General features: G+C 37.0%; 1 protein-coding gene across 1 annotated transcript; it reads left to right on the top strand.

Annotated features, from left to right (window-relative positions):
- The first annotated feature begins 2,834 nt into the window (after positions 1 to 2,834).
- Positions 2,835 to 7,007, top strand: LOC122092869 (disease resistance protein RPV1-like). Its single transcript, XM_042663174.1, has 7 exons — positions 2,835 to 3,337; positions 3,574 to 3,818; positions 3,909 to 4,149; positions 4,247 to 4,367; positions 4,453 to 4,645; positions 5,470 to 6,289; positions 6,371 to 7,007. The coding sequence occupies exons 1-7, from the start codon at positions 2,835 to 2,837 to the stop codon at positions 7,005 to 7,007; spliced, it is 2,760 nt and encodes a 919-aa protein (XP_042519108.1).
- Positions 7,008 to 23,463: the final 16,456 nt, after the last annotated feature.

The following is a 23,463-nucleotide window of genomic DNA, read 5'->3' as shown; positions in this document are numbered from 1 at the left end:
ACCTGCGCCAGATTCAACTCTCTTATGCACTATTATTATTTAACTTATCAAGTCATCGCATGAAAAGTGCCCCATATTTTCTTCGATCTCGAGATTGGGCTACTTAACTTTTTAATAGCATCCTTTCCCAATTGCTAAAGCTTCTTTCTATATTATAAGAATTGTGATATAGTGTTTGTCCTGTTTGATTTAGGCCCTCTCCTCCTTTCTTTTGGCCTGCCCAAAAAACAATTGTAGGGGTTGCCTTTCTCTATATTTTTATGTTTTTTCTTTCTTCTTAATATATACAATTTACCTATAAAAAAAAAAAAAAAAAAATGTACCTGAGCCAGGAGATATTCTCTTGCCTAGATAATAATAATCTCAACAATATATATTTGTTGATGTACACAATATGACAAATACACATCACAGCAGCTGCCCAACCTGACTCATTCGTTAGAGCATTAAAAATTCCATCAATAAGTATTCGATGAGCATAGGTAGGAAGCGGCAGGTAGTCTACTAGAAGCTAATGAACACCGAGCATAGCCAAATTTCTTTTTCTGGTGTGGTGATGGAGCTGTTATAAACAAATGATGGTGGCAAATCCAACAATGAACTTGATAGTTAATTTTCAGTTTTCAATTTCAGAAATTCTTTTTTCTGATGTGGTGATGGAGCTGTTATGATCCATCTAAATACGCTGGCCAAGACTAATATTCAACAAACCTATTTTAGACATACAGACATTAACTTGGTTCAATCACAATCTATTGTTCAATCCATTAGTAAAAGTGAAAAAGTACTCTGATCTAGTGGGGTAAGATGAAATCTCCCACACGCCCATCATATTGATCATATATCAGAATACCCATCCAACACTCAATAATGTACGGGTGTGAGATGACATAGTAGATTCCATCCTATTTTGCTAGTTAAGAGAATCTTTTTCTTAAAGGGAAAAAAAATAATATATATATAATAAAATAAAAAATTAATGGTCATGCGCATCACCTGGCCATCAATTAATTATTAGATAATTAAATTTTCTTTTCCACCTCCCAAAAACAAGTATAAGTTTCAAATTTCAATGCCAAGGGATCCTATATGGCGCCATTGTTTAAATTGGAAATGTAATTTAGCCTTATCAACTGTTATGTGACCTTCGCAAAACCTTTACATTTATGGTAAGGGTGCAAGTTTGGCCTGGTGAACCCACGTTGAGCCCAACAGTGCATGGGTTGGCTAGGGTTCAAATTTTTAGTTCCTTGATAGAGTCCGGCAGGGTGTGGGCTGAGGCTTCACAATGAGCCCGGTCCAAATTGGTCCTGTAATATATTATTATAAATAATTATAGTACAGTAGTACATGTATGATCCAAAAACAAGATTAGCCCTGTCTTGTCTAGCCTTATAATGACAAAATTTGAGGATGCCAAAGGTCAATCAGCACCATTTCAGCCTTGTGCGGCCCAATCAGGGTTGGTAGGGTTGGGTTGGGTTGGGTTGGGTTGAGCATAGAAGGGCTGGGGCTTGGACTGTAATATCTTAATGTGACCTAGGGTTGGGTTGAGTTGGATTAGGTTGAATTGGGCTGAGCTGAGCCAGGGTTGAATCAAAGATGAATGGGACCTCACGCAACCAGGATGAGGTCCGTGAGTTAAGGAGGGAGATGTGCCCCTAATGTTTTATAACCCAAAGCCAATCTTAGTGACAACAGATGGCCTAATTAGGGATGCGATGGGCCTAGTACTCCACGTTAAACCGGACCCATTGACATTTCTATTTACTATGACCTCAATCCAAGCTATAACAATCCAGAGTTCCATCAATGATTCTGCACCATAAGATTCTAATGATCCGATGTAGTTGCATTTTGGGGTATAGAAGTTGTAATCTACCCCGGAGATTCCTGATGTGGTTTTCCATATTCACTCCCTTTTGCATAGAGAGGAGAATGGATAGATTAAGTAAATGAAACCCAAACTTCAAATAATAATAATAATAATTAGTATAATTATAAATTATTTGACGGAGAAACATCGAGCAGTCCACCAGTGATTCAATTAGTCGTTCATGTTATATTACATTTATTATCATATTTTAGAACTTGTTCTTTTCATTTTATTCCTAAGGGAGATCAATTTTATTGTTGACTCTTTTGTAAGAAACTCTGTCAAAAGTGTATACAATAATATAGTCAAATTCCACTCTATAGCTAGAGGAGCCTTCTAGCCCAATAACTGTGCATCCTCCAATTTTTAATGAATAGATTTCATTTTACCAATATATATATATATATATATATAAATATCAATAAGAGAAGACCTTTAAATTTTTTTTTTTTTTCAAGGCTTTTTAAAAATAAAAAGTAATAAAAAGTAGAGAGGAAGGTTCTTGGTCAGGATATCTAGGAAAGATCCATTCATCAAATATTTAAGGTCAAGACTCAACAAGGTAAGGAAAACACGATGACAATTATTTTAAAATAAAATAAAAAATTAAAAAAAGAAGCGACTGAGAAAGTGTGTCCACTTGATGTGGCTTGCTAATATAACCAACACAAAAAATAAAAAAAAACCGTTGACATCACTCTTCTAGCTCAGCTAGGCTAGATTACCGACCGGATAGGCACTAGGCCTGCTAATATCATTTAAATAAACAGAGTTCGTGTATAGCAGTTAATGGCAGGTGAGCAGTCCAATACTTTTTTGTTTTTTAAGGTTCTAAGCTGTCCAATTCATCCTACTAAGAACAAATTTATAAACCAGGAGAGCTACTTGAGAGAAAAGAGCTAAATTTATAAACCAAGAGGGCTACCTGAGAGAAAAGAGCTCTTTGAACATCTACTTCATGGCGGCACTAGATTGGGCTTCCTCCTCTTCCTCTGCTACCTCTATAATTGGATCTTCTAGTTATGATGTGTTTCTCAACTGTAGGGGTGAAGATACTCGTAATCACTTCACTGCTTTTCTAAACTTGTTTATGAAAAATAAGGGAATCAATGTCTTTATGGATAGTGAAAAATTGTGGATTGGAGAAGCCATTGGCCCTTCCCTTTTTAGAGCCATCAAGGGTTTCAAAATCTCAATCCCTATCTTCTCTAAAGGTTATGCAAATAGCAAATGGTGTCTGTGGGAGCTTGTTCAAATAGTTCAATGTCACAGATCCAACGGCCAAAAGGTCCTGCCCATATTCTACCGTATTGACCCATCGCACGTTTGGCATCAGACCGGAAGTTTTGAAGAAGCATTTCGAGAACATGAGAAGAATTTCGAGCGCCATATCATAGAGAGTTGGAGGGAAGCTTTGAGAGTGGTAGGGGAGTTGAAAGGAGAAGTTATTGACCATACTGAGTAAGTGTTGATCCCACAAACTTATTCTAGAGGTAGTCTCATTATGATCATGCCCCATACTTTGTATATAAGAATACATATTCCAAATTTTAATACACCAAGTTCTCATTAGTGTTTATTTATGAATGCTTTCCATTTCGTCAAAAACTTTATATTTACATGTTGTTATGTTGTCTAGATATTTTCATCTCATTAGTTGTTGTGGTGATTTTCCTTTTGATATGAAATGATTGTAGGGATCAGGCAAAGTTAGTTGAATTACTTGTTCAAAGGGTTCTAGGTGAATTGGTTAGTAGCACACGCTTGGCTGAATGTAAATACTCTATTGGAATGGAGTCCCGTGTAAATGATCTACTATATTTATTAAATGTTGGTTCTGAGAATGTTCAATTCGTGGGAATCTGTGGTTTCGGTGGCATTGGAAAGACAACTATTGCAAAGGCTGTGTACAATCACATCCTTGCAAACTTTGATAGGCATTGTTTTCTTTCAGATATTAGAGAACATGCAACACAATGGATGGGTCTTGTGTCTTTGCAGAAGTGACTTCTTAAAGATATCTTCAATGAAGACTATGGCATAACTAATTATCATAGTGGGAAAGAATTTATACTACAAAGACTTTGTAAAGAAAAAGTTCTTGTTGTTCTTGATGACGTGGAAAAGCGAGAACAAGTAGATGCTTTGGCTGGTGAACTCAATCGGTTTGGTCAAGGAAGCAGGGTCATATTAACAACCAGAGACAAACATATTTTGAATTTTGCTGAAGTTGATAGAGATAAAATATACAGGCCTCAAGAGCTATATCTTTGGCAATCTCTTCAACTATTTAGTTTGCTTGCCTTTTCAAAGGACCAAAACCACTTGAAGATTATAAGAAACTTTCACATGATCTGGCACACTATTCAGGAGGATTGCCTTTGACTCTAGAGGTTATTGGGTCTTACCTGTCGGACATAAGCAGCAAAGAAGTGTGGGAAAGTACATTACAAAAATTGAAAGAAATTCCTCACGAAGATGTCCAGAGAAGGTTAAGGATAAGCTATGATAATCTAGAAGACTATTTTTAGAAAGCTATCTTTCTTGATGCTGTATGCTTTTTCATTGGATGGGAGGAAGCAACTATAATTTCATTTTGGGAAGCTTGTGGCTATTATCCGAAATCAGCAATAGACAGATTAATTAAAAGATCCCTTCTAAGGTTTGAAGAATATGCTGGTGAATACGGTGAATATCACTTGAAGATGCATGATCAGATTCAAGACATGGGAAGGGAAATTGTCTTAGAAGAAAATCGTATGGAGCCAGGTAAATGTAGTAGGTTATGGTCTCATAAAGATGTCATAAAAGTATTAGAAGGGAATAAAGTATAACCTAAGCAAATGCCTCTCTCTCTCTCTCTCTCTCTCTCTCTCTCTCTCTCTCTTTGTGTGTGTGAAATTATTTTGAACAGTGATTTGGACACTCCACTACCTCTACTATGACACTTTAATTGATATGGGATATTCCCTTTCCTTTATTTTCATTTTTATTTTGGTTTTATTGCCCACCAATTCCCATTTAATTTTTTTATTTTCTATTATAGGGAACTGACATGATACAAGGCATGATCATTCCAAAGGACGTTCCAAAGGAATTGTGTTTAACTAATGAACACTTTGAGATGATGTCCAACCTACGATTTCTCAATCTTAGCTTAAAATTCTTCAAATGAGACATTTATTGCCTTCCTTCGTTCAAGTTTAATATTTCAGATTGTCTACCAATCAATTTATGAAAAGAAATTGGTTCTTCTTGACCTATCATATCCAGATGGCATTATTGAACAAGTTTGGAATATCGAGCCTCAAAATGAAAATATGGTATAGTATTTAACTCTTTTTTTCCTCGTTTGATTATTATATTTTATGTATAGTTCACAAATATGATTCTATTTGTTTGACAATAGTTCCAAAACTTGAAAGTTCTTAACCTTAGGAGCTGGAAGTATCTATCTCAATGCCCTAACTTTTCATGGTTTCCTCACCTAGAGCGATTAGATCTTAAAGCTTGCAAATCCTTGGCTAAGTTGCTCGAGTCCATTAGTGATCTAAACTCTCTAGTCAAGCTTAACATGTGGGGGACATAAATAGAAGAACTCCCAGAAAATATTTCCAAGTTAAGTACTCTCAAAGAACTTAATCTCAGAGAGTGCACATCACTCCAGAAGTTGCCCGAGGCCATTGGTGATCTAAACTCTCTAGTCGAGCTTGACTTACGGGGGACACAGATAGAGGAACTCCCAGACAACATTTCCAAGCTGAGTTCTCTCAAAGAACTTGATCTCAGTGAGTGCTCATCACTCGAGAAGTTGCCCGAGTCCATTGGTGATCTAAACTCTCTAGTCAAGCTTGATTTGCATGGGACACAAATAGAAGAACTCCCAGACAACATTTCCAAGCTGGGTTCTCTCAAAGAACTTGATCTCAATGAGTGCTCATCACTCGAGAAGTTGCTCGAGTCCATTGGTGATCTAAATTCTCTAGTCAAGCTTGATTTGTGGGAGACACAAATAGAAGAACTCCTAGACAACATTTCCAAGTTGAGTTCTCTCAAAGAACTTAATCTCACTGAGTGTTTATCACTGAAAAATTTGTTCGAGTACATGGGTGATCTAAACTCTCTAGTCAGGCTTGATTTGTGGGGGACACAAATAGAAAAACTCCCAGACAACATTTCCAAGTTGAGTTCTCTCAAAGAACTTAATCTCAATGAGTGTTTATTACTGAAAAAGTTACCCGAGTCCATTAGTGATCTAAAATCTCTAGTCAGGCTTGATTTACGAGGGACACAAATAAAAGAACTCCCAGACAACATTTCCAAATTGAGTTCTCTCAAAGAACTTGATCTCAGTGAGTGCTACTCATTCAAGAAGTTGCCCGAGTCCATTGGTGATCTAAACTTTCTAGTTGAGTTTGATTTGCGGGAAACATAAATAGAAGAACTCCCAATTAACATTTTCAATGTGAATTCTCTAAAAGAACTTATTCTTAGGCACTGCTCATCACTTCAGAAGTTGCCCGAGTCCATTGGTGATCTAAACTCTCTTGTCAAACTTGACTTGTGGGAGACAAAAATAGAAGAACTCCCAAATAGCATTTCTAAGTTGAGTTCTCTCAAAAAACTTATTGTCGGGAAGTGCTCAACACTCAAGAAGTTGCCCGAGTCCATTGGTGATCTAAACTCTCTAGTCGAGCTTGAATTGTGGGGAACACAAATAGAAGAACTCCAAAATAGCATTTTCAAGTTGAGTTCTCTAAAAAAACTTATTCTCAGGAAGTGCACATCACTCAAGAAATTGCCCGAGTCCATTGGTGATCTAAACTCTCTAATCGAGCTTGATTTGCAGGAGACACAAATAGAAGAACTCCCAAATAACATTTCTAAGTTGAGCTCTCTGGAAGAACTTATTCTTATAGACTGCTCATCACTTAAGAAGTTGCCCAAGTCTATTAGTGATCTAAACTCTCTAGTCAAGCTTGACTTGCGGGGGGAACAAATAGAAGAACTCCCACACATTGTTTTCAAGTTGAGTTCTCTCAAAGAACTTATTTACATGGACTGCTCGTCACTCAAGAAATTGCTCGAGTCCATTGGTGATCTAAACTCTCTAGTCAAGCTTGACTTGTAGGGGACACAAATAGAAGAACTCCCATATAGCATTTTCAAGTTGAGTTCTCTCAAAAAACTTATTCTCACGAAATTCTCATCACTCAAGAAGTTGCCCGTGTCCATTGGTGATCTAAACTCTCTAGTCAAGCTTTACTTGCAGGGGACACAAATAGAAGAATTCCCAGACATTATTTTCAAGTTGAGTTCTCTCAAAGAACTTACTCACATGGACTGCTCATCATTCAAGAAGTTGTCCGAGTCCATTGTTGATCTAAACTCTCTAGTCAAGCTTAACTTGCAGGGGACACAAATAGAACAACTCCCAGATAGCATTTCCAAGTTGAGTTCTCTAGAACTTACTCTCAAGGATTGCTCATCATTCAAGAAGTTTCCCAAGTCCATTGGTGATCTAAACTCCCTAGTCGAGCTTGATTTGTAGGGGACACAAAAAGAAGAACTCCCAGATAACATTTTCAAGTTGAATTCTCTTAAAAGTCTTATTCTCATGGACTACTTATCACTCAAGAAGTTGCCCGAGTCCATTGGTGATCTATAGTCTCTAGTCTATCTTGATTTGCAGGGGGCACAATTAGAAGAACTACCGGACAACATTTCCGAGTTGAGTTATCTCGAAGAACTTAATCTCAAAGACTGCTCATCACTCAAGACGTTACCCGAGTCCATTGGTGAACTATATTCTCTAGTCATGCTTAACTTGAAGGGGACCCAAATAGAAGAACTCCCAGATAACATTTCCAAGTTGAGTTTTCTCAAATACCTTATTCTCACGGAGTGCTCATCACTCAAGAAGTTGCCTGAGTCTATTGGTGATCTAAACTCTATAGTCGAGCTTAACTTGTGGGGAACACAAATAGAAGAACTTATTCTTAGGGACTTCTCATCACTAAAGAAGTTGCTCAAGTCCATTACGGATCTAAACTCTCGAGTCATGCTTAACTTGCAGGGGACACAAATAGAAAAACTCCCAGAGAACATTTCCAGTTGAGTTCTCTCGAAGAACTTATTCTTAGGGACTGCTCATCGCTCAAGAAGTTGTCCGATTCAATTGGTGATCTAAACTCTCTATTCAAGCTTGACTTGGCGGGGACACGAATAGAAAAATTACCATACAACATTTCCAAGTTGAGTTCTCTCAAAGAACTTATTCTCAGAGACTGCTCATCACTCAAGAAGTTGCCCGAGTCCATTGGTGATCTAAACTCTCTAGTCAAGCTTGACTTGCAGGGGACACAAATTGAAGAACTCCCAGACAGCATTTCCAAATTGAGTTCTCTTGAAGAACTTATTCTCAGGGACTGCTCATCACTCAAGAAGTTGGCTGAGTCCATTGGTGATCTATACTCTCTAGTCGGGCTTGATTTGCAGGGGACACAAATAGAAGAACTCCCAAACAACATTTCCAAATTGAATTCTCTCAAAGAACTTATTCTCACAGAGTGTTCAACACTCAAGAAGTTACCTGAGTCCATTGGTGATCTAAAATCTCTAGCCAAGCTTGAATTTTCAAGTACAAAGTTGGAACAACCCCCAGATAGCATTTCCAACATTTCCCTCAAAATGCGTTTTATTCAATATTGCAACTCATTTAAGAAGTTTCTCAAGTCCATTGGTGATCTGAAATCTTTGGTGAAGCTCCAATTGCGTAGTGTTTCAGGGATGGAGGAATTACCTGATGAGTTTGGACTATTAAAGAAGCTTGAGGTATATGATGATGATGATGATGATGATGATGATGGAGAGGGGCTTGAGGTATTAGATGCGAAGGATAGCCATAAACTAGTGGAGCTACCCAGGTTGATGTGGAGAATGAGGTGTTTGCATTGCATTTACCTAGAAGAAACAAGTATTTCAGAGTTTTCTAAAGATTTTTCTATGCTCTTGAATTTAGTGTAGTTGAAAATGTCTGGCGAGAGGCTTCAATCGCTCCCAATAGATCTGTCAGACTTGAAAAACTTGAAGATATTAAACTTTTTTCATTGCGAGAAGTTGGAATACCTCTCAGAGCTTCCCTCAAGTTTGGTTGAACTTTATTGTGAAAAATGTTATTCATTGGCACAACTACCGGCTTTTTCAAGGCTGAAAATTTTGACAACATTAAAGCTTACATATTGCAAAAGGCTAGAGGAGATACCAGGCATTGAGGGAGCAGAATCCTTGAAAGAAGTGGCAGTGGGAGGATGCGATAACTTGACCATTACTCCAAGGAAGATTCATGGCCAGGTTCTTCACTGTCTTATTTCTCCTACTCTAAATGGAATTATTAGAAACTGCTAATAAGTTTATTACTTTTCTGATTGACGGCTCCTTTCCTTTACTCTAATTTGCGGGGAACTCTTTTATTCCCTAGCTGCTAATGATGGGACCTGTAATAAGGGGTTAGTTCTGTGCATTGTCTGGAGATTCCTCTCCGACTCCATGGACGGTTGGCAATGGGAACAGGGTATGCCACTAACCATCGATTTACATATTTTCGCTTATAGCCAGAAAGATAAAAGAACCATGTGTTTTCATACACTGAGAATTGAGGATGTTGAGTTTACTACTAATGGAGAGATGATCTACATTCACTATTTCAAAGGCTTTGACTGGTTTGGGATTCCGTTGCAAGGAAAAGATGCTATTGAGATTTTATGTATTCGTCGTAATTGGGAGCACATAAATAAACCACCCTTTTATAGAGTAAAATTCTGGAACCTTTTGTTCGAGAATGGACCTGACCAACAAAAGCCTAATCAACATTCAAGTGCTATGATGGTAGCAGATTTCTTCAATTGGTCATATGTGGATGATGATGATGGCATACCTTCTCTTAGCTTGAGCTTGACAAGTTGGTCCAACCTGGAGACACTAGACCAACCATCATGTGCTCAGGAAAATGGAAAAACATCTCCCATTGACGATACTGAAGAAGAAGAGGATAGGAATAACCAAAAAATAGATTTCTTGAGTTGCTTAGGATTCGGCTCTGTTTCTGATGTAGTGGATGAAGAGGAGATGTTGAGGCCCAGCAGAAAAGCTCGTCTTCATGACAACGATGATGAGGCAACGGGTCCTTCTCTTAGCCTGAGCTTAACATGTTGGTCAGGAGCTGAGGTTGAAGGGTTAAGTTCTGTTCCCAAGGAAAAAGAGGTGGGAAAGGGAACATTGATGAGGGCTAGTAACTACAAGGGAGATTGTCTAGATGACGAGAATGAAGAGGCATCATGTCTCTCCCTTAGCCTGGCTTTAACACTGCCATGAGTAGATGAGGGTTCCAACCAGCAAACACTAGATCAACCATCAAATGTACAGGAAAATGGAAAAACATCTCCCTCCGACGATACTGAAGAGGGAGAAGAGGTGAGAAATAACCCAACAAGAGATTTATTGAGTTATTTAGGATTTGGCTCTGTTTCAGATGTAGTGGAGGAAGAGGGAGAGATGTTGAGGACCAGCAAGAGAGCTCGTCTTCAGGACAACGATGATGAGGCAGCAGGTAGTTCTCTTAGCCTAACACTTTTAACACCCTTTGAATTGAAATCAAACAAGGCAAACCTGCAGTAAATGCTGATGATGATGTTGGAGGATCTCCCTCTGATATTGAAGAATGTGAGGAGTAAAAGAACAATCGATTTCATCAGTGGACCTTCATATGTTAGGGTTGCAGCAATGTTCATGAAAAGGTAGAGGAAGATGAGGCAGTTGGTTCAGGTGTATGCAATTGCTTTGTCTCAGTGAAGATGTTTCAGTTCAGGGTTTCTGTAGTGTGGCCCTATTCTCAAGTAACAATGGCTGTGGTGGTTCTGTTTTTCAAGCTACATGTTACTTTTGTCCACACCAATCACAAGCAGGTTAGTTGAATCTACATAGATTTTAATCTAACCTTAGAATTTATTCATATCACGCGGAAAAGAAAAGGAAACTCTTTTAACTTTTATATGTTTGTTGCTGCGATCAGCTTTATCAATGAGGCACAAATGCTGTTTCATGAAGATCAAGCCTTCCAATTTAATGGGAAGTTGCAGAAGTGAGTCCCTGTTGCATTCGCCACTTGTTCCCTGTTCATGTTTTTATAGTCTGAAATAATGTTGACAACATAGACATGATTTGATTCTGATTTTCTTTTGAACCAATAAGCTCAGAATAAATAAATGAGGGGGAAAGGAACTCTGTCTGTTCGCATCCCTACGCCCGGCTATGACTGGGCAGCTGGGTCTTTTCATGTCCAATTGTGTGTGGGCGTAGAAAACATTAGATGGGCAGAGTTCTTTTCCTCATAAATTAATTCCTTTTCAGCTACCCCCAACTACAAAAATTTATGGTATGTTTCAACTCAACACTGAAGGTTCCTTTATGGCATGTTTGCATTGAAAATGTATTTTTCTGTCATCACATGTTATGTGAAATTAGCAAAACCTGTACATACATGGCCTTTTTGCACTGGAAACATGTACTTACTTCATAGGATCAATTTCTAATTATTAGTCACAATTGAGAATCTGAATTGAAACCAGACATGTATTAAGACTGAATAAAACTCCAATGTGTTGGGTTTCCTCCTCATGTTAAAGGAGTGGGCCCACCACACACACACAATTGAGGCAGCTATGACTCAAAAACATTTTGCCTCTTTAATGACTCTTTTGTCGACTCCAGATATGTATTTGTATATACTTTCAATTTCTCACTTTATTTCTTTATTATAAAGGGAGAGGGAGGAAGCAACAGAGGATATAAGGTGATTTGCTCTGATCTTGGAGCTGCGAGCTTGAGTAGAGAGATCTACAAAGAGGGTGCTATGCGAGTAAGATGTCAAGATAGTGCTAAGTGGCACTTATATATCAGGATGATTGTGTTCTCTGTGTCAAGGAAAGAAGGAAAAATGTTGCAGTTCCTCTTGTGTTTGTCATGTCAGTATTTTCGGTGAGGGTATTATGCTCTTTTGAATCCACTTCATTAGGTGAGAATTATTTGTTATTGAAGAATGGTTTTTCTTGATGATTGTGAGCCTTAAGTACTGTCTAGAGAAGATTTATATTCAGATTATTATCATAGTGGAGATTTTTCCAGGCTAGAGCCTCATGGTTTTTTCCCTTTCACTTCGGAAGGGTTTTCCACGTTAAAAAATCGGTGTGTTCGCTTATGATATTGTTAGTATAATTAATTTATGTCCTTTACTTTTGTGCATTTATTTTGTTTTAGTGTATCTTCTAAAAATTGCACATGAGGGAGATTTTTTTTTTTTTTCAAGCATAGTAAAACTCACCCATGATTTAACATTATAATGACTAAGCTAAGCAAGTAATGTAATATATCTATAGACTGAGGGATATCAACAAGGGCAGGATGGGCCAAAATTTAGCCTAACCCAAAGAGCTACATCATTTGTGATATTGATCAACCTGGACCCATGCCCTCCTTCAGATGCTTGTGGAGGTTCAAGAGTGATGTGAAAGACAAATGTAGTGGGTTACTTTTGATCACACAGGGTGTTTAGTGCTCTTCCTTTTTTCAATGAAGTTCTCATTCAACCTTGATATGACCTGCTCCATGCGATTGTGGGGTCAGTATGATGAACCCCCAGTACTAGTCAGATGAAGGGTTTGGATACCCGTCATTAGCCAAAAAAAATACTTGTTGGTTCAGAAATGTGGTGTTCAGGCCTATTGGACATTGCGATGATTGTGAAATTATGTAGAGATGTAGTCATTTAGTGTGCTCTTTTGTCTAAAATTATTGGGGGGTGGGGGGGAGTGCTGCATTGATTAGGAATTTGAATACCTTATCATGTTTTTACCATCAAGTTTCAAAAGAAATTTAATAATAGAAGACTCTCAATTAACTAGATAATGATTCTTAGTTTAGTTGGTTAAGATTTTATCAAAAATAAATAAACAAATCTCTACAATCCCAATTTCATGGATTTTCATAGATCTTCAATTTACTTGCTAGAAAAAATAGGTTTAAGGGCTACTGCGATTAATTTTTGTTGGCAATTGGGATTGCCAGTATGGTATTCACAATATCTAGAGTATGATCCGGTATCCATGGATTACTGGGATGAGTATGGCTAATATGGATGAAGAGTCCCTTGTTTAAGAGATTTATGGCCCTAGAAACAGATTTGAAACCGTAGGAAGCCAAAGATGGACAAGAAGCATTTAGAAAGTATCAGTTGGAAGAAGTTCCCATGCCTTACTTAGCTAATAAGGCAGAGTAGAAATTTTGAGGTTAAGGCGACCAATTTTTTTTTCGTATTAAAGATGTGTTCCAGCTAACCATGGGAACAAGAGATCTCTTTCTATTAGACCAAAAAAATCTTCAATTAATCCGATCAAGCTCATGAAGGACATGGTTAGCTTATCCGTATTGGCCATGGTCAGTTAGGATGCAGGGAAATTAAATTAATTTTCAGAGAGTTAATTGGCTCTATGGAAGGTACAAAGAACTAGAGGAAAAACACATATGTTACCAACACCACCATCATCATGATGTAATGTCAACAAACGTCATGATTGATAGGAGAAAAAATTAGAGAAATAGGAAATAACACAAGTGACTGCTTTAAATGATAATATAACTCGCAACCTAAAGCAAATCCACCTAAGCGATAAGAGACATTCAAGAAAACTCTTCTCGAAGACCATCGACCTTAATAAAATTATAAATCAACTCAAGTGTACATTTCATTCATTTCTACAAAGCTCATATAGATGAGTCTGAAACAACCTTCCTAAGCATTGGCAATTTATCAGATAAACAATTTTCAAGGTACTCTAAATTAAGACTAATTAGGAAGACAAACAACCATACTAAATAGAAGATTTTGGGAGCCTTGAAAGGTATTTTTAGATTTGAAGAGTCAAGAACTATAATGGTTTAGATGCCCAAGAAGCGCTAGAGCCCGAATTTGAAGGAAAATTGGACTAAAAAGAGAAAGGAATTTTAAAATTCCAAGAGTCTGCAGTCAGCCCAAACACTCTTTACCAAAACGGCCATAACTTCTTCTAGAAAGTAGCAAATAATGCATCATTTGTTTTATTGGAAAATAGACTTCTAGCCCTTTCTATTCATATATTGGTCAATTTCTAATTCCTTCTGAGTTAGAACAGGTTTCATCGTGAATCTACCCCAAAAATAGTGTATTGCAACTACTATTTTCAACTTCAATCCTTTAACTTAGGTTTGTGGGCTTAATGCACTGGATTGTTGGCCCATTTGGAAAAGCTCATACATTAAGGTTGACCTCCGCCAACGTCATGATGACCTCCACCACCCCTATCGCCACCATAGTGATGGTGGTGGTGGTGGTGGTGGTTGTCGTCGCCAGCACCACCATGGTTATAATAATGACCACCACCGCCTCCATCACTGCCATCTCCTCCAATTTCGTAAGCTAGGACATCAAAATCTTATTGTTAATGCCTACGACACTTCTTGTGTCTATCTAGGTTATCTGGGTTATCTCCACAGCCAAATAGTATCATAGATATCATCAAGAGGAACACAACCACTATTCAAAGCAAGACGAAGCCACCACCACCACTCACTAAACTATAACACCATCAATAACCCTGACCATCTCTCTCTCTCTCTCTCTCTCTCTCTCTCTCTCTCTCACACACACACACACACACACACACACACACACACACTCACACAAAACTTAGTATAGAATTGGTATGAGCTTACAAGATTTTATATCAGCTGCAAAGAAGTTTCTATTCACGTTAGTCATAAAAAGGAAATATAAGCTTGTCATGATACACATTTTTTTTTTCTACTAGGGAGAAATTATAGTTTACTTGAAATTAGTTCATATATTTCTTTACTTAGAAAAAATTATAGTTAAATTGGAATTAGTTAAAATATTTCCATTGGATATTTTCTTATGAGGAATTAATTCCAAGATAGAAAACTTTTGTCTATGATGTAATTAGCATGTAGTAGAAATGTTTTGATATTTAATTTTTTTTTAATTTGATCCCTTTTATTGTATAGTTGCCTGAATAACTTGAATTTGGAGACCTACTCCAATTATAGTGATGGAGCATCTTCTCAGAATTTTCAATATTTTTCTAATACCATGTAAACCTGCCACAAAGCATGTTTAATCACCTATTTCAAGGTCAGTAAAGTAAATATGTGACAACTACTAAATAATAAAAATTAGAGGAAGAAACTCTGAGAGTCAATGGGAACATGCTGGCCTTCCTCTCATTTAGGTAAACTATGATTTTGTGGAAAGCAACTTGAGTCTATCCAATACTTCCACTCAATTTAAATGAGTAATTAGGACCATCTTCCATGTATTTATTTTCAAAAAAATTAAAGGGTTTTTAGCATTTAGTCATGAAACTGGATGGTCCATTACATTTTCATTTTTTTTTTTTTTTATGGATGCTCTATTAACCAAGAACGAAAAATGGGTTGGTCAAGAACATGACAAGTTCATATGATTGACACCTAATCAACATACTGTAATATAACTAGGTAAGCGTTTGTAGCGCAATGGTGGCTGGCAAGAGTTGTGTTTAATTTCAGTTCAGGGAGGTCTGAACTTGTTCTGGCCCTCTATGAGACCAAATAAAGCTTGGGTTAAGATTTTTTATTCTGAGGGTGGGCAACCTAGCCCTGATTTTAATCATGATTTATATAATATAATTTAAAGATATATATCATTCTATCATTTTATTGAGAATAATAAAATTTGGATCATTGATTCTCATGGTCAAGTGTCCTAAACATGTGTTATTGTGTTGAACTTCATAATTTCAATTATGTATTGTCAGACCTAGTTGGGTTGGCATGAGTCTGGTAGAGTTGGGTCTAGGCATGAGCTCAACAGGGTCAGATTGGGCCTAGGTTGAATTTTGTGGACCTAGGGTTGGACTAGGGCTTTAAAAATCCGACCATGTTTCACCCTTAAGAGAACTTCGAGATCTCACCTCCATCGCCTCCAACTTCATAAGCTAAGACATCAAAATCTTATTGTTAATGCCTACGACACTTCTTGCATCTATCTGGATTATCTGAGTTATCTCCACAGACAAATAGTACTATATATATCATCAAGAGGGAGACAACCACTATTCAAAGCAAGACAAAGCGACCACCATCAATCACTAAACTATCTCTAACACCATCAATAACCCTAACCATCTCTCTCTCACACACACACACAGAGACACACACACACAAAGCTTAGTATAGAATCGGTATGAGCTTACAAGATGTTATATATGCTGCAAAAAAGTTTATATTTACCTCAGTCATAAAAAGGAAATTTAAGATTATAACACCCCAGCCTCGTTAACGTTGCACAATATTGTCCTCTTTGGCTCATGGGCCTCAAGGCTTTAAAACACGTTGTGCCATGTTAAAAAGGCTAGAGGTTATTAATTAGCCTAGTAATCTCTCCTTAGGTAATCTGGGACTAAAGTTTGCACACCATCATCGATTTTCCAAACCCCCTACTACTTGCCTTATTCTTGGTGGGGACACCTCACCGATATCCAAGGCGGGTCTTGTATTTGTCATATTTTTTGTGCACAACTTCCCCCCCTTTTAGCATAGAGTCCCCGTTGTGGCCCCACACGTTGTCGAGGTCAGCTCTGATACCATTTATAATGCCCCAGCCCCATTAATGTTGCACAATATTGTCCTCTTTGGCCTGCCACAATAAACTGTCAACTGATGATGTTTGCAAACATGGGGTTTAGATGCCGTCAATGTGTGATCTCTGTGGTTCAGCTAAAGAATAAAAAAATCCACCTATTTTTACAATGTAGCTATGCCTCCCTCCTATGGCAGAAGTTCTATGCTCTCTTTGACATCCAGTGGCCTTCCATCCTCAAGATAGAAGATATTTTTAAATGGTGGAAGAGAAAAGCTAAGCTGATAAAATTCAAAGAAATATGGAATTGTGGAGTTATCCTTATTCCCTATTTTATATAGATGGAAAGAAATTCAAGACGGCACGATGGGGCTTTTCAGCTGCGTCAACAATGCTTCGTTATCATTCAAAGAGAAATCAGAGTTCTCTCTTCTGTTTATCTTGGGAATATAGTCACCACATCTGACCTGATGTGTGCAAGGCATGTTGGCATTCATAGAAATGTTTCCAAAAGAAGAGATCCTTTGGAAATTTATTGGTGTCCTCCTCAACCAGGTTGGACCAAGCTGAACACTAACGGTTGTTCCTTAAGAAACCTAGATAAGGCAGGCATTGGAGGAGTTTTCAGAAATAACAAGGCTGAGGTCATCTCTAACTTCAGGGAAGCAATCGGGATAAAATCTAACTTTGAAGCAAAATTTGCAATAGTGATTACTGGTATCGAATTTGCAAGAGCTCATGCGCTTCAGAAACTATGGATAGAAATTGATTTAGTGCTAGTGGTGACTCTCCTTTCAAGAGGATTAGCCCCATGGTTTGTTTTCCAAAGATGGAGAGGGTTGAAGACCTATCTGGATTCGATTGAATGGAAAATCACTCACTGTTTCCGTGAGGCAAACCCCATTGCGGATTATCCGGCGAAATCAGCGGCTAGACTAGATAATTCTGAGCCTGTGGTGATTTGGCCTCCTTTGATGATGCTGGACCTTGAGCAGGATGGGAATATGCGTCCTCGCTACAAATTTCTTTATTTTTTTGGGGTTGATTTTCTTGTTGGCGTCTCCCTGCTGATGGCAATGCCGAAGGTGGGGATTCCGCTTTCAGAATTTCTTCCTTCTTTTTTCGCCCGCTTTGTTCTTGTTCCCATGTACATTCTTTTTGTTTTAATTTAATACAATATTTGGATCTCTTAGCAAAAATAAAATAAAAAAAGGGGGCCGGGGCATTACAAACTTGTCATGATATACATTTTTTTTTCTCTACTTAGGAGAAATTATAGTTTACTTGAAATTGGTTCATATATTTCTACACTTCGGAAAAATTATAGTTTATTTGAAATTAGTTAAAATATTTACATCGGATATTTTCTTATGAGGAATTTATGCCAAGAAAGAAAACTTTTGTCTAGGATGTAATTAGCATGTAGTAGAAATGTTTTGATATTTGATTTTTTTTATTTTTTATTTGATCCCTTTATTGTATAGTTACCTGAATAACTTGAATTTGGAGACCTACTCCAATTATAACGATGGAGCATCTTCTCAGAATTTTCAATATTTTTCTAATACCATGTAAACCTGCCACAAAGCATGTTTAATCACCTATTTCGATGTCAATAAAGTAAATATGTGACAACTACTAAATTTTAAAAATTAGAGGAAGCAACTCTGAGAGTCATTGTGAACATGGCTGGCCTTCCACTCTTTTAAGTAAACTATGATTTTGTGGAAAGCAACTTGAGTCTTCACTCAATTTAAATGTGTAATTAGAACCATCTTCTATTTATTTCTTTTCAAAAAAATTAAAGCGTTGTTAGCATTTAGTCAAGGAACTAGATGGTCCATTACCTTTTTTTTTTTTTTTTTTTTTTTGATGGATGCTTTATTAACCAAAAAAGAAAAATTTTTTGGTCGCGAACATGACAAATTCATATGATTGACACCTAATCAACATACTGTAATAAAACTAGGTAAGCGATGGTAGCACAATGGTGGCTGGCAACAACTGTGTTTGATGTCAGTTCAAGGAGGTCTAAACTTGTCCTGGCCCACTCTGAGACCGAATAAGGTTTGGGTTAAGATTTGTTATTCTAAGGGTGGGCAACCTAAACCTAATTTTAATCGTGATTTATATAATATAATTTAAGAATATATATATATATATATATCATTCTATAATTTTATTCATAATAATGAAATTTAGATCATTGATTCTCATGGATAAGTGTCCTAAACATGTGTTATTGTGTTGAACTTCATAATTTCAATAATATATTGCCAGGCCTAGATGGGTTGGCATGAGTCTGGCAAAGTTGGGCCTAGGCATGAGCTCAACAGGGTTGAGCCTATGTTGAATTTTGGAGACCTAGAGTTGGACTAGGGTTTTAAAAAACCCGACCACCCTAACTACACTTCAAGATCTCACCTCCATCTCCTCCAACTTCATAAGCTAAGACATCAAAATCTTATTGTTAACACCTATGACACTTCTTGCATCTATTTGGGTTATCTGGGTTATCTCCATAGCCAAATAGTATCATAAATATCATTAAGAGGTAGACAACCACTATTCAAAGCAAGACGAATCCACCATCACCACTCACTAAACTATCTCCAACACCATCAATAACCCTAACCATCTCTCTCTCTCTCTCTCTCTCTCTCTCTCACACACACACACACACACACACACACACACACAAAGCTTAGTGTAGAATCGGTATGAGCTTACAAGATTTTATTTAGGCTGCAAAGAAGTATCTATTCACCTCAGTAATAAAAAGGAAATTTAAACTTGTCATGATACACATTTCTTTTCTCTACTTAGGAGAAATTATAGTTTACTTGAAATTAGTTCATATATTTCTTTACTTAGGAAAAATTATTGTTTATTTCAAATTAGTTAAAATATTTCCATCGAATATTTTCTTATGAGGAATTTATTTCAAGATAGAAAACTTTTGTCTATGATGTAATTAGCATGTAGTAGAAATGTTTTGATATTTGATTTTTTTATTTTTTATTTGATTACTTTATTGTATAGTTACCTGAATAACTTGAATTTGGAGACCTACTCCAATTATAATGATGGAGCATCTTCTCAGAATTTTCAATATTTTTCTAATACCATGTAAACATGCCACAAAGCATGTTTAATCACCTATTTCAAGGTCAATAAAGTAAATATGTGATAACTACTAAAAATTAAAAGTTAGAGGAAGTAACTCTAAGAGTCAATGTGAACATGGTTGGCCTTCCACTCATTTAGGTAAAATATGATTTGTGGAAAGCAATTTGAGTCTGTCCAATATTTCCACTCAATTTGAATGAGTAATTAGGACCACTTCTATGTATTTCTTTTCAAAAAAATTAAAGGGATTTTAGCATTTAGTCAAGAAACTAGATGGTTCATTACTTTTTTTTTTTTTTTTTTTTGGATGCTCTATTAACTAAAAAAGAAAAATTGGTTGGTGACGAACATGACAAGTTCATATGATTGACACCTAATCAACATAATGTAATATAACTAGGTAAGCGTTTGTAGCGCAATGGTGGTTGGCAACAACTGTGTTTGATGTCAGTTCAAGGAGGTCTGAACTTGTCCTCGCCCACTCTAAGACCAAATAAGGTTTGGGTTAAGATTTCTTGTTCTGAGGGTGGGCAAACCAACCCTGATTTTAATCGTGATTTATATAATATAATTTAAGGATATTTATCATTCTATCATTTTACTCAGAATAATGAAATTTGGATCATTGATTCTCATGGTCAAGTGTCCTACGTAATTTCAGTTATGATTTATCAGGCCTAATTTGGTTGGCATGAGTCCGGTAAAGTTGGGCCTAAGCATGAGCTCAACAGGATTAGGTTGGGCCTAGGTTGAATTTTGGGGATCTAGGTTTAGACTAGGGTTTTAAAAAACCCGACCATGTTTCACCCCTAAGTGAACTTCAAGATCTCAGATTCAAATGCCAAATTTCAATTAAAACAGAGATTTATCAATGTCAAAATAAAAAACTTACAAAATCGTATGAAAAAAAAAAAGAATAAAAGAATTTGTCGAAAAAGAAATAGATCATTGAAAAATAAAAAAGCAAATATGCCAATACGTAGGAGCACATGAATGAATTTGAATCTGAATAGTTTTAATTGAACCCACATCGACTGTCCAGTCAATATCTCTACTATCCTCGTAGAACCCAGAAAAAAATCTCACATAATTTATCATCAATAAATGATAAAACAGAGCAATCTTCAAAATGACTACGAGAATTGGAGAGACAGAGTTGCTTTCAAATAAGAGATTATGTGCTCAACAACATAAATACGTATTGATAATTTGATACAAGAAGAACATTTGGGAATTAACCACATTAAACTAATCAACTATTATTAGAAATTAAAAATTGAAGGAAGCAACCTGGAAAGTCAGTCTGGATACAGCTGCTACTCGTTTACATAAACTATGATCTGGTTGGTGGCTTGGTGCAAGGCAGATGGGTCTTTCTAATACGAAACAAAGAGAGTTCCTTTAGAGAAAACCAATCTCTGTAACTCCAACTAGGGTTGCAACTTGCAACTACAGCTTCATTGAAGGAAATAATCCATTCCATTCAGTCAATAGCATTCTGGAACAAATTTCATATGACCTTAACAACTTCAATTGATATATGGTATGTTGTCCGTTTTCTTAGAGTTAACCTTTCAATCAATGGATGAGTTTGGTTGGAAGGGATATGGAAGACTTTTTCAAAGAAAGGAAGAAAAAGATGGACACAGATTTGGGTATACTGACTACATACCCAACTTCTTCCTTCGATATATTTAAATCACCCAAAATTGATGACATCTAGAAGATTGAAAAATATTAGAAATAAGTTTACAAATGTGATAATCAAAAGACAATATTCATAAATGAAGAAGCTCCTTAATTACTCCACAATATGGCGAAATTTTCATGTTTTTCAAATTCAAAGAACTTAACCACTAAGGCTAGCTGTTGCAAGATATAGAAGTTTGGTCAATATAATAATTTTCAAAAACAAGCTTATTAAGGAACAATTTATTGATGACTGCAACAAATCTAAATCTACAAATTTTTAAATAAAGGGTAGAAAGATTCTGTTGAAAAATTTGGAGTAAAACCTAAACTCAAGATGAGACGAAATGACCGCACCACCTCAATGAAAATCCCAAATCCCTCCCTTATTGATGTTTTTGCACACATTCTCATTGTCTCATGTGCTGGCACAGGACTACGCTCTCAAACAAAAAACTCTCTTCCTTAAATAAATAATAAGATAATAAAATAAAGAGTAATTTACATCCCCTCACATGCACTTTGCTCTTATTACATCCCCTCCCTTGTGTTTTCAAAAATTTTATCCACATCCCCTATGGTATGTTAAATTTTACAAGCAAACTCACTCTGTTAACTTCTTACGATTTAGTTTGTAAAATATTTTAGTAATACCATATCATCCTTATTATTATATTTTTACTCTTTCACCCTTTTACCTTGATATACCTCTTCCTTGGCGAACAGTCAACGGCGATCGAAGCTCTGGTTCTGCCTAGACCTTCGGACCTTTATCATCGTGTGTTGAAGCTCTGGTGCTTTGTGAATTAGTCTCTCTCCATCGATTTCCATTTTTATCTTCTTTTCTCCAGCACGGGCTCTTGTTACTGGAGATTTCAGCAAGCATGATTTTCAAAATAAACATTTGGTTCAATCAATCTTACAACCTCAAAATTTGTTATAACAGAATCTAGTGGACCCTGAAATTCATTTGACATGTATACAGGTGTTAAGTCTGTCTCGAATTCTTGACCCGTTTTGAAGATTGACCCAATCCGACATATTTTGGTGGCGACCCGAATGGGAATTTTTCTGAGATCTGTGATGGAAGCAGAGGGCTTGGGCCGAGAGGCCCAACCCCGGAGCCCATCACTGATCTCGTATGGGGGTGCGGGGGCTACGCCCCCGCGGTATGGTTCGACCGGATCGACCGTGACCCGATGGGTCGAACCGCTATTTGGAGTATATATATATGATGTACTGTTGCTTGTTGAGAGTCATTGTATTCTAGGGTTTTCACGAAGCTAGGGTTTCAGGGCGAGTTCTTCCTCGCCGCTGTTAGGGTGTAATCCTTCTTCTGCATAGTGAATCATCTTCTTCTTCGCCCGAGGACGTAGCACACCACCCTGGTGTGTGAACCTCGTTAAATCTCTGTGTCGTACGGATCTATTGTCTTTCTTTATTCGTGTTTCTTGGTGTTTGATCTAACAAACTGGTATCAGAGCTATTGGTTACTTCGATCCATGGCTTCAACGAAATACGATATTGATAGGTTTGACGGCAACATCAGTTTCAGTTTATGGCAGGTTCGAATGATGGCTGTTCTCACGCAGCAGGGTTTGAAGAAAACCCTATTTGGGAAGGCGAAGAAACCTGCAACTATGTCCGATGATGATTGGAGCAATTTGGATGATAAAGCCCTTTCAGCTATTCAGTTGTGTCTTTCGAATGATGTTCTACAGGAAGTTCTCTCAGAGAAAACGGCTGCAGAGTTATGGGTGAAGTTAGAGAACCTCTACCTCACCAAATCCCTCACCAATAGGTTGAGATTGAAGCAACAACTGTATACCCTTCATATGGGCGAAGGTACTTCTATTAAATCCCATATATCTGAGTTCAATTCTATTGTTACTGATTTGAAAAGGATAGATGTTAAAATAGACGATGAAGATTTGGCCCTATTATTGTTATGTTCTCTGCCTCCATCTTATAAGCACTTTAGGGATACCATGATTTATGGTAGAGAGACAATCTCTATTGAGGATGTCAAAACGAATCTGCA

Source organism: Macadamia integrifolia, chromosome 11 (assembly GCF_013358625.1).
Source record: "Macadamia integrifolia cultivar HAES 741 chromosome 11, SCU_Mint_v3, whole genome shotgun sequence".
Lineage (NCBI taxonomy): Eukaryota > Viridiplantae > Streptophyta > Magnoliopsida > Proteales > Proteaceae > Macadamia > Macadamia integrifolia.
This window is presented reverse-complemented; position numbering and strand designations above follow the sequence as displayed.